Here is a 12,716-nt window from a genome sequence, read left to right as displayed (position 1 = left end):
AACAAGTGGCAGAACAATACCTGAACCTGCTGGAAGGACATATCACAATATCGTCTTAGATGGTTCCCACTCTTAACTTCATTACCGAACATCCTGTGCTCCAAGAACATCATCAAAGTAGAGAAAAACCTGTTAGAAATAAACAGATGGGCTATAGCTTGGAGTCATTCTCTTTCCTCCTGTACTAGATGGGTAATGGTAATTTTGTTTGTTTCTTCTTTATGCGTGGTGAAGAATTTCAATCCAACCTATGAATTACTTCCCTCAGGAAGAGGCAGAGTTTTAACAGTCAAAGTAGACTTGATTCCTGCAGAACTGAGCTTTGCAGTAATGTCTGTTTGTCCTTTCCTTCTCTCTACAGCTACAAAATGGGCTGACTGAGATGAAGTGAGTCCTAATTTAAGTAAGCACCTGGGATACTCTTCACCAACTTAGAAGCTGACTTGGCTTACAAGGATGTGTTTCCTCCACTGGCTGTAGATCTCTGCTTTAGGAATCCATGTTAGTCATTTTACTCCTAATAGTGAATAAAGACAGACAGATGGTGCCAAAGGATGGTTTAATACTCTGGTTCCTGTCTGATGTGGGTGCTTTGAACTTAGCTCCTGGTAGTAACCACAGTAGCTATGGATCTAACTACTACTTAGTTCATATACTATACTGAGGTGGAGTGGGCTCCCTTCAGCTGTCCTGCATGTGGCATTGGATAATCCCATCCATAGGTGTAGGCTGGAAGGTGACTGGCTGTGGAGTAGCTCTGAAGACAGACCTGTGGGCTCCTGAGCACATCAGCAGAGTGCCTCTGTGACAGTGAAGTTTCATACAGGGCTATGTTTGCAAGAGTATATCCAGTCATTCGGGATAGGTGCTAATTTCTTGTTGCTTGGCAGTTGTGAGACTGCATCTGGAGGACTGTGTACAGTATAGCTCCCCTCCCTCCCCAGTAAAAAAAAAGATGTCATCGAAATGATGTGAGTCAAATAGAGGACAAGCAAGTTGTTCAGAGAACTGGGGCACATGACACATGAAGAGAAGCAGAGGGAGAAGACAATGTTGCAAGGAGGGATCTAGCTGTTTGAAGGGGATTTAAAGAGAAGTAAGAGCCAGACCTCTCAGAAGTACACAGTGAAAGGACAAAAGGTGTGGATCATGGCCTAAACAAGTAAATCTCTACTGGAAATCTCCAGTAAATCCCCCACAAGGAAATAACTCTTCACAGTGAAAATGGTGAAGCATGAAGTGGTACTCTGGGAAGTTATGGGATCCCCATGCTTTGAGATATCCACACTTACCTAGAGAAGGTCATGAGCAAACTTGTCCAGCTTTGAAGTTAGCCTTGCTTTTAGCAAGGGATTGGACCTCCAGAGGTCCTTTCCAAACTCATTTTCTCTATGATTTGATTATATTCTTGCTGTTCTTCAAACTTTCACAGATGTTTTCCCAGAAGGTGTTTGTCAGAGTTCAATAACTAATTGGTCCCTGAGGTTTGACTCAGGAAGTACAACAATGTAATACGCTACTGCTATTATAAAAAGGAGCTGAGAAGAGAGGGAATTTATTTGCCAAAAATCAAATGTCAAACTAAATGAAAGAGAAACATCAGACTCAGAATTTTTTTTTTTTGAAGCATCCTGGATTGTTGTGGATATACTGGTAACTATTTGGACTGCATCTTATAGTTCAGATGTGATTTTTCAGAGACGGAAAGATTAAAGGGACAATGACTTGGAAAACTGAGCTTTTAGTCTTCAAACTAAAGTAAAAGCTTTTAGTTGTTACTGAGGGAGGTTCTTGTTTTAAGGGACCACTCTCAGCTTCCAGATAATATCTGTCTATCTGTGGTATTAAAAAATACATTCTATATTGTATATGTTTTGTGAGAGGGGAGTTGTTTTGTTTTGGTGTTTTTTTGAGAAACAACCATGAGATGATCCCCTGTGTTTTGCTGGAAAAAGGGCAGTAAGGGGGGAAAGATTTAATGGGAATAGTGTGATAAGAAGGGTTGTAGCATCATAGCTTGTATCTACCCTTTTGTTGAGCATTTTGTAAAGAGCATCTGAAGAAGGAAAGCTGAGTGACATGTTTGGTATGGGCTATGAGCTATCTAAGATATGCTTGCTTTCCCTGGGAAGTCATTGTGTTGGTGTTTATTTCAGTCATTCAGAAATAACTGAAATGAGTCTAAAACCAGATTCAAAGATCCAGACACAATAGATAAAACTCAGGAGATCTGAGTGCAAAATGAGTTTTATGTCTCTTTAGGGCAATGAGAGCTGGCATCTGAGAGAAAAAGGAGGGAGAATGCCATTGAAAACCCATAGATGGGACCTTGCAAGCCTGCAAGAAAAGAATGTGATTGAAGGGCATCAGCTAGAGTTTTCATTTTCTGCTTCACTTCCACAAGGTAATGGCAACCACAGTGGTGACTGTTGTAGTAGTATAGTACAGTAGTGCAGTAGACACAGCACAGTGGACGATGTACATGTCTGAATTTGGGGCAAGATGTTATAATATGAAGGGATACTTGGACACAGGTGCTCTGAAGAAGAAAGAATGACCATTAACATCAGAGTTGATCCACTGGAGCTATAGAGCTGAGGGTAAATGAAAAGTAAACAGAAAAATTTCCCTTACTTTTTCCCCTTCCCCCTCTTGTACTCCTGCTTAGTGTAGCATCCATCCATTTCTCTGTGCATTTTGCCTTCTCAGTGGTAACCAGTCATACTTCTCTTTGTAGCATTGCTCTCTTTCTGTCTGGCCTTTTTTCTATAAAGTCTCTCCCTCTATCTGTCTTTTTATTTCCTTTTAGCTGCAGTCAGTTTCTCTTTTGCAATAATAATGTATCCATCAACTAGTCTAACCTGCTGCAGTGTCAGTCTACAGTGTGATTGCATTCATCTGCTTTTGAATTAATTTCACCTAGTAGGTCTTTAGTCACTTAGTCAAAGTACTCACTGTATGCATTTGGCTTTTTCCTGTATTTGATGGAGGATGAATGTTGTCAGACCATTCAGAGATTCATTTGTCCTAGCATCTTTAACAGTTTCTGTGTGTGCACCTCTCTCAATTATACTAAGAGGGAACCGTATGAATCATTTTAACTGGAGTGAGGACACAATGTTACAAATGGAGTTTGAGGCTCCATTTACGTGAACAAGACTGTTAATATGTGGTTACTGCGGCTGCTCCAGTCTTTTACAAGGGATTCATTATGGTATTGCCCTTTAATGTTAGCAAAGCCAAACTGACTTGTACTCTGTTGTTTTCTAGTAGTTCTCAAATTGAGCCTTTTTTTTTTTTCTTTTTCTGCTAGCAATGAAGCCTCAATGAACCACACAACAGTAGTGGAATTTGTCCTCTTGGGGCTGACTGACAGCCGCCATTTGGAGATCATCCTCTTTCTGTTTCTTGTGATTGCCTACTTTTTGATCCTGCTTGGAAACATTACTGTCATCAGCATCACTTTTGTGCATCATTTCCTTCAGACCCCAATGTACTACTTCCTCAGAAATTTTGCCCTTTTGGAAATCTCTTTCACCACCACATTCATTCCCAGCACCCTCTACAGCCTTCTGACAGAGAGGAAGATGATTTCCCTGCCTGGTTGTTTCCTTCAGATGCTGCTTTTCTTTTACTTGGGTACCTGCACATTTTTCCATGTGGCAACAATGTCCTTTGATCGGTATGTTGCCATTTGCCGCCCTTTGCATTACACAACAATTATGAACAACAGATTTTGCCTCCAGCTGGTTCTGGCTTGCTGGGCAGTGAGTTTTCTCTTGATGTTTCCTCCCACCATTATGATTGTCCAGTTGCCATTCTGTGGTCCCAATGTCATGAACCACTTTTACTGTGATACTTCCCTGTTATTGCAGCTATCCTGCACAGACACAGGGTTCATTGAAGGGCTGATGCTTATCATACTAATTATCATCATACCTGGTACCTTAGTAATAACTGCTGTTTCTTACAGCTGCATTATTATCACCATCTTGCATATACCATCTTCCACAGGTAGGAAGAAGGCATTTTCCACTTGCTCTGCTCACCTCATAGTGGTGATGATATTTTACAGCACATGTATTTACAGGTATATCCGCCCAGCACAGCGAGGTGGGAAGGACTCTGACAAAGTTCTTTCTTTCTTCTTCTCTGTGGTGACTCAGATGCTTAACCCATATATCTACTCACTCAGGAACAATCAAGTCAAACAAGCCTTAAAGGAGAGCATGTTGAAGGCATTTTGTAGCTCCCTAAGGCAGTTGTGAATGCTTCAGTGGCCTATCCAAGTGACTGAATTGTTTCCCAGATGCAACATCAGCATTGTGTAACTGTGAATTAAAGATGCTGATTTCATATGGTTTATGCTTTCTACATGTTATGTAGTTGTTTCTTCTGTTAGCAACAAAAATATGCCAATGCAGAAAGGATCTTCTAGTCCTCCAATACCTTTGCCTGTGTATTTTTCCCCGCCTTGCTGTGGTGGGCTAACCTTGGCTAACAACTAAATTCCCATGCAGCTGCTCACTCACCTCTTTGCCCCATAATGTGACAGATCAGAGGCAGAAAACAGGAAAAACAGAAACAAGAGATCTTGTGGGTTGGGATAAAGACAGAGAGATGGTGTACCAATTGCTGCTGGGAGCAAAACATATTGTGACGCGGAAGTCTCGGACACAACATGCATGATCAATGTGATCAAGTTAATGCCACTTTATTAAAGGATACACAGCAATTTATACACTAGCACAAAGCACACACGTTACATTTTGGTTGCTAATAGGTTAAAGCTGCTTGTTCACATGCCTTGCTCTGCCATACCTAGCTTCTGTTTCTACATCTTGTTATCTTGTTTTTTACATTCCAACCTCCTTACCTCTTTGCAACATAGACAGTTTCTCAAAACCCCAATTTCATTATCTCTTTTGACTTTGCATATGTTCTTCACAACAGCTGCAACTGTGAGGCCCCTCGGTCTGGAACACTCATAATATGCCTATTTTCTTCCAGCCACTCCACATAGTGGATTTTGGGAAAATTAATTAAATTTATTGCCAATTAAAATAGTTATAGTTTGTGAGAAACAAAGTGAAATACTAAACCAACACCTTTACTTCCCCCTTCCCCATGCTCAATTTTATTCAGTCACTCCAGACTCCTCTACTGCTGCTTCAAGCAGCACAAGGTGGGTGGGGAGGGTTATGATCAGTACATAGTGGTTTCCTCTGCTACTCCTTTCCTCCTGCACTTTTCATTTGCTCAGATGTGGGTTCTCCACAGGCTGCAGTGGATATCTGCTCCACCATGGATCATTTCCTCCTCTTCCTCTGATCTTGCTATTCCCTCTGTTGTTTCTCTCTCTTTGTTCCCTCCTCTTATAGCTGTCTGGCAATTTCTGCCCTTTCTTAAAGATGTGCCGGAGGTGCCACCAGCTTCACTAATGGGCTCAGGTTTGGCCTGTGGTGGGTCCACTTTGGAGCTGGCTGGAAGTGGCTGTATCTGGCACAGAGCAGCCCTTTGTGTCTTCTCACAGAGTACATACCTGCAGGCCCCTTGTTATCAGAATCTTGCCATGTACACTTATGGTGAGCTAACTGTGTCTGCTGATAGATGCACACCAAGCAGCTGTCTTACTGACTCTCCTCAACAGGACAGTGGGAGAAAGTAAGTTGAAAAAGCTCGTGGATTGAGATAAAGACAGGGATCACTTACCAATTACCATCACAGGTAATGGCTGAACAGGAAAGTCGGCATGAACTTCAAGAGGAAAAAGAAATTGTACAATCTCTGGAAGCAAGGTCAAGCTTCACAGGAAGATTACAGAGCTATGATTCATATATGCAGGGAGAAGACACGAGAGGCCAAAACTCATTTAGAATTGAAACTGGCCATTGTTGTATCTGACAACAAGAAGGACTTTAAGTATGTCATTAGCAAAAGGAGGTCTAAAGAAAACATTGGACTTGTTGAAGACAGTCACCTGACTAATAGAGATGAAGGTAAAGCAGAGGCATAGAATCATTTAGGCTGGAAAAGACCCTTAAGATCATCAAGTCCAACCATAAAATATTGACAAGTCCGCCACTAAACCATGTCCCTAAGAGCCATGTCTACGCATCTTTTAATTGCCTGCAGGCATGGTGACTCAACCACTTCCCTGAGCAGCCTGCTCCAATGCTTGACAACCCTTTTGGTGAAGAAATTTTTCCCAATATCCAATTTAAACCTCCACTGGCGCAACTTAAGGCCATTTCTTCTTCTCGTATCACTTGTTACTTGGGAAAAGAGACCAGCACCCATCTCGCGTCAACCTCCTTTTAGGTGTGATAAGATGTCCCTTGAGCCTCCTTTTCTCCAGGCTAAACAACCCCAGTTCCCTCAGCCGCTCCCCATAAGACTTTTCCTCTAGACCCTTCACCAGCTTCATTGCTATTCTTTGGACACACTCCAGCCCCTCAATGTGTTTCTTGTAGTGAGGGGCCCAAAACTGAACACAGTATTTGAGGTGCGGCCTCACCAGTGCCAAGCACAAAGGAATGATCACTTCCCTAGTCCTGCTGACCTCACTATTTCTGACACCAGCCAGGATGCTGTTGGCCTTCTTGGCCACCTGGACACACTGCTGGCTCATATTCAGCTGACTGTTGACCAACACCCCCAGGTCTTTTTCTGCTGGTCAGCTTTCCAGCCACTCTTCTCCAAGCCTGTAGCATTGCATGGGGTTGTTGTGACCCAGTTCATGATCCAGAACTGAGCTTTGTTGAATCTCTGTTTGTCTGTTCTCAGAGGCCTTTGAGGAGACTTACAAGGTCATGAAGTGTTGACATCCTTATAGTTTTAGAAAAAGAGCATAACCTCAAACATTAAAAGAGCAAATAACATGATCAAAACTGCTATGTTAAGTTTTCTCAGTTTAACCTCCTAGCAAGAGACCCTGCAAAGGAAGTGCCCTGCCTTCTCTATTTTGTCATTACTTGTTCCTTGTCTAGGGTCTAATGAAGAAACTAACTATATGTGACCACTTTGGCTTACTCGATTCTTCTTAACAGATTTTTCCAACTACCAACAACTTCAGCCAACCTGCCCTATATGTTTCAGGCGAATTGCCTGATGATCCTTTACTTCTGATCTGTTTTTTCCCCAAGCAGGGCTGGCTAGTAGATTAAGAAAAGAAACTGAATTGTGGATAAGGGCTTTTTTTGGGGTACCACAGAAAACAAGGAACAGCATTTGGGCCATGCAAGTGTGATTTCCAGTGTCTGCTGCTAACCCACCACTAGGAAAGAGTTTCAGGGATGATCACATCAGCATGTAATCACTGTGCTGTAACATATATACAAGCTAGCATGGTCTCTGGTTTGTACGGTTTTTAAATGTTTTTGTGATTTTCTACCTGTCTGGTTCTTTAAATACAGTTGGGTTAGAAGATAGATTTATGTTTGCCCCAACAACAGACTGACCCCTTTGCACTGGTAATGACCCTCAAACAGGGCTCATTACCCAGTGTGCAAAAGCCAGTCTCACACACAGAGCCAAAATGTCAGTTTATTCCATAGTTGCACAAAGATGGGTGCTAGATGGTAATTCCACAAAGCTAGCACAACACACAAAGGAACTACAGCCTGTTTATCCTATTACATGATTAGTAAAAACCTATCAGTTTATACTTCTTGGTCCATAATTACCATTCCATCTACTATTGGTTGGTTATATTTGAATTATTCTTGCTTGCTGTGTAAATTAGCACACATGCTCATACAGGTGTGGGGGGCAAATTCCGCCCAGTTACCACAGATTTTTGCTCACTTCATGCTTCTTGGGCAACCTTCTGGCCTATGGCAGCAACTGGGGAGGATGCTCATCTCCTACCAGTATTTTATCTCCTCTTCAGTGGAGAAGTTGTTAGCAAGGCCTGGATCGAATCAGGCTTACACAATGGAGCCTTGTGCTTCATTACACACAGTGGTCCTTGTGCTTGGTGTGAAACATTTGTAAGAGCTACGAGGCTACAGTAATATACAACTTTCTGCTTTAAAGCCTGTTCATTGTCTTTACGTTTCCTATTCAATGGACTTGGTCATGCTTAGTCTCTCTGGTATCTCTTATTTTTCTTTGAATATAACTTCCTATTTCAGACAACAAATGTCAGCACTTGCATCTAGTTTTCAGTTACAATAACAACTTTATTTGTATTTGGATCACCAGCAGTTTTGGACTTTTGTATTTGGATCATCAGTAATTTTCAGTAATTATTATCAGTAATAATCAGTTATTTTCAACAAACTTTATTATTACACTCTTGTCATAACAAGAGGTGATGAAACAGGAGGCAGAATCCTAGGAAATACTTTCTTTAAAAAACACAATTTGAAGTTCATGGTATAGAAAACCAAAGAAAATAATCCAAAGCAATAACTAAACTAAAACGTAGACACATGGATTGAGTCAGTGCTTGTGACATCACTTGCAGCTAAGTAACTTGACAGGGCAGGAGCAGACCCATGGCTTGTGAAGGTGTTTGTGAGGTCACTGGAGCCTGAGCAGCTTATAGGGCAGAAGAATGCACATGGCTGGTTGTCTGTGCTTGTAATGTCACAGGTGGCACAGACTGCGCAAGTGATGAAGTTGTCTCCTGCTGGTGTTCCCACTCACTCCTATCACGTCTCCAGTCCTTCAAGGGAGTTGGTGTTGAAGCACTTGAAATAAGGAAACACACAGTCTTCTTATCGGAGCAGTTAATGAGAAGGGGGACTCTGAAGAGGAAGGGGGATAAAAAGGCTTCAAATGTTTATTTAAGGTTAAACATATAAAAATTCCTTCCATCTCTGAACTTTTTACTTTCCTATATAAGGTTCAAATCTGGGCCAAATGCTTCTTTAAGCACACATTTTCCCTCTGTTTCATCCAGTAACATCCGGGTATCCTTAGCCTGTTCTTAATGCTGTAGATGAAATGGTTGAGCAGGACACAAAAAACAATTGTGTAAACAGAGACTCCTTTGCTGAGGTGCTCTTCTGCTGTGGGTGGGTTTAGGTGACATGAAGAGGCAGCTATCACAGGATATGGAGATCACAGTGAGCTGAGAAGTATAGGTGCAGAAGGTGTTTTGCCTTTCCTGAAGCTGAATATGTTACAGTAATGATGATGTTAGTATTAAACACAAAAGTGGTGAATGTATCCAGGAGATAAAATCCACATCTGTCAAGAAACTCAAGTAATTCAGGATCTCTGTGTCCCTGCAGGGGAGTCTGAGTAATAGCAAGTTATCGTCATTGGTTAATGGCTAGAAAAAGTTTATGGCATCTGGGCTGCAGAAGGACATCTGGAAAAGTACTGTCCCTGGGCCAAAAGTAAGGAGGAAGTGCCCCAGCCAACACAAGATAAGCAGAGCACATACTTCCATGTTTGTTGTGCTTACATAGTGTTGTGCTTACGGATGGTCACATATCTGTTCTCAAGAAATACATATTATTTTGGATAGACAGCATTGGTTCCTGTTAAATTCCCTCAAGCAATATGGGTCTGCTTTCTACTCAGCTCTCCAAGTATGAGACATTTTAGCCCTTGGTGAGCAATTCAATCAGTTATTTGTCTTGGTTTCTTTCCAGTCCTCTCCTTATTGCAGCAATATTTGAGGTGCCTTTTATAGTGGTCATTAGGCAAAAGTAAAATATTAACCCCTATATTTCTTATTTTGTATATTAATTGGCATAAAATTTGTGTCAGAGAATGAATATAATCAGTTTAGAGTTAGTCAGTAAAGATGACATTTTATTTATATATATATGTCTTTTTAATTTGGACCTACAAGATGCAGAGTTTTAACTGAAACCAAATTTTCTCTTAATTCTGCAAGTTATGGTGTCTCACATATATTGAGTGAATAGAGCTATTCCTTGTGTCTTTATGACTTCTTGGCTTGTCTTCTATCATCTTCCTTACATATAGTTATTGTTCTTTTTTCTTGTTCTTCATCTCTTCTGCTTCTCTATATTTCTTGTGAGGATTCATCTGCTCTCCTGGAGTTGTAAACAGATATGGCCAGCCTATCTATAACTCAGAATAATTAACTGTTATATGACTTGAGAACAGCTTATAGACATTGCAAAATGCCTGATTTCTACATTGCTGATCTGTGTAGCCAGCTATCCCCTGGTGAAGATGTCTCTTCATTCCAGCAATGCTGTATAGCATATGAAAATCAACTTTGTTGCCTGATCTTTTCAGCACTTGAAAAGGGGAGCAAGGGGCATTGCTGGTACAAGTTGCAGTGTGGAGATAAGGTGCTGATGGGTTACCTCTTGCATATTTTTGTCAGTCCCTCTCTTCCCAGATTGCGTTTGAACAGTATTTTCAGTTCTGAGGTACTTTTATACCACTTTAAACATCATCTAGCACTACATGTGCAAATACTCAGTCTTTTGTGTCCTTTATCTTAAAAGAACATACCATTGTTTATCCATGGGCAATGAAAGCATTTGCTATAATGAACTTCTTACTGAAAGAGGAGTTACTGAAGACTGGGTTGGGAATTTTGTATGCTAATAACCCTAAACTTTATCACTTGATTGTTTCTAGGTAAAAGAAGTCTTCAAGAACTCTTATATTAAAATATTTTTAATAGCAGAATCATTTATACTACTACACAGTTCTATTTTAATTGAACAGATATAATATTTTACTATGTCTTTGGCATGTACAAAGTATCTTCTGTGAAACATGCACAGTATCTGAGTTTAGACAATTTTTTATTCAGTGGAAGGAATTTCCTGTAAGAATGGAATATGAGGAGAAAAATCATGCACACGGGAATTCTGCTTCTTGCAAACTTTCTTACAGAGCCTGTCTGAGATGAGCTGCAGTTTATGTAGTTGGGAACGCTGAGATGTTGAGAATGCCCTTATTGTTCACCCAATTTACAGTTCACTCTGAAAGCCTTTGTACCACTTAGGATGTGGGAGACAGTGTCCCTCAGAGCATCCCTGACGTGCTGGTTCCTCAAGGTGTAGATGAAAGAATTAAGTGAGGAAGTGAAAACAGCTCTTTGCAGGGTGACTGACTTCTTGAGGCTGAAGGAAACTCTTTGTTTGGCACTATGTACGTGAAGATGGCACTGACATAGGATATGGAAGACACAGTGATGTGGGAGGCACAAGTGGAGAAGGCCTTTTTCCAGCCAGAGGATGAAGGAATATGGAGAACAGTGATGATGACGTACAGATATGATAGAATGGTAAATAGCAGAGAGTGTAGGAGCACCACAGTGGACAATACAAACTTCACTAGCTCCATGAGATAGGTATCTGCACAGGAGATCTTGATCAATGGCTCAATGTCACAAAAAAAAGTGATCAATAACATTTGGCCGACAGAAGGGGAGCCAGGAGATAATGATCATTGGTGAGAGGACAGAGAAGAAGCCCCCAGCCTAAGAAGCCAACCCGAGTTGGAAGGATATCTGGGTGATCATGACGGCAGAGTATCTGTGTAGGATGCATATGGCTACATAGTGATCAAGTGATGTGGCAGCCAAGACAATGACTTCAGTAGTGCCAAAAAAAAAAAAAGTAGAAATAGCATTGTGAGATGCATGCAGGCACAGAGATAGTCTTTTCCAAAGAGATGGAATCTTCCATCATTTTTGGAACAATGGCTCTTGCCACCATGATATCCAAGGAAAGAGAGATTACAAAGGAAGAAATACATGGGGCTGTGGAGTTGACGATCAACCAGTGTGACTGAGATGATGGTCTGTGGCAGGTGCACCCGCCCAGTGAAATTGTGGCTCCCTGGTTGTTGAACCTTTCTGTGCCCTTGTTCTCAGGGCTTTACGGTAGTTGGGGTCTTTGGCCAATAGGGGCTGATACTGACCACAGGTCAGATTCGGCTTGGGTATAGATGGAGTCCCAGGGGGAGCCTTTTTGAGTTTGTCCTGCCTGGAGCAGTGTGATGCAGGTAAGGACTCTCTCCTTGGGTTGGGACGCTGCCCAAGGAGACTCTTCGGGGTTCCTATGGGTTGGGACGCTGCCCTGAGATGTTCCTTGAGGTTGAGAGTCCTCACCTTTTATTAGGTGAGTGATTGAGCATTTTGGGTTGTTGTTAAACTCCCGGTTGGTGTTTTGGGTTGTTGTTAAACCCAGAAATTTGTGTGGTGATAGTTTGTTCTCTTACGGACATTTGGACCTGTTGTTTGTATGTTTACGGAATGTTGATTAATTGTGTATAAAAATAAATTTTGTTTGTTTGTTTGTTTGTTTTTATTGTTAAGTGGTTTAGCAGTTTCTGCAACATGGTCACATTCCCAGAGACTGTCAGTACATAGCTTATGAGAAACACAATAAAGAAGAGGGCATCCAGTTCCCAGACCACGAGAAAGCCCAGAAATATGAATTCGGTCACCACAGAGTTCTGGTTAAACATCAGCTTGGCAGACATCTGTGACTTCAGCTTGGCAAGGGTGTCTTAATAATGAAACAGAAAAATGCATTTCAGTGCAAATGTTTTCCTAGTCCTGGTAGGTATCATTAATTGAACTTTGGGAGGAGGGACTTCTGACACAGAATGTCTCCTAAATATAGATTTTATTGACAGGATGATTTCCACTGTCTAGTTGATATGGGGTAGAAGCTTGTACCTGGAATCTAAAAACTGTCATAACTTAGTTTGGAAGGAGTTTTTGGAGTTTTTGTGTCATGATCTTTGCTGTGATTAGGGCT

The 12,716-nt window shown here is 41.3% G+C and overlaps 1 protein-coding gene and 1 pseudogene across 1 annotated transcript; one reads left to right on the top strand and one right to left on the bottom strand.

Moving 5' to 3' along the window:
• Positions 1-3,326: 3,326 nt before the first annotated feature.
• LOC116958902 (olfactory receptor 49-like) lies at positions 3,327-4,268 on the top strand. The gene has a single exon (XM_032981797.1). It carries the CDS (start codon positions 3,327-3,329, stop codon positions 4,266-4,268), a length of 942 nt encoding a protein of 313 aa, XP_032837688.1.
• A 6,730-nt stretch (positions 4,269-10,998) lies between these two features.
• Positions 10,999-11,666, bottom strand: LOC122152778 (annotated as a pseudogene).
• Between the last annotated feature and the right edge of the window lie 1,050 nt (positions 11,667-12,716).

Source organism: Tyto alba, unplaced genomic scaffold (genome assembly GCF_018691265.1).
Source record: "Tyto alba isolate M040663 unplaced genomic scaffold, T.alba_DEE_v4.0 Super-Scaffold_12, whole genome shotgun sequence".
In the NCBI taxonomy this organism is placed as follows: Eukaryota; Metazoa; Chordata; class Aves; order Strigiformes; family Tytonidae; genus Tyto; species Tyto alba.
The sequence above is the reverse complement of the archived record's forward strand: the minus strand, read 5'-3'. Positions and strand labels throughout refer to the sequence as shown.

Bases quoted from the DNA above. Each gene is read 5' to 3' on its own strand.
- LOC116958902 (XM_032981797.1), top strand. From the start codon at position 3,327: ATGAACCACACAACAGTAGTGGAATTTGTCCTCTTGGGGCTGACTGAC.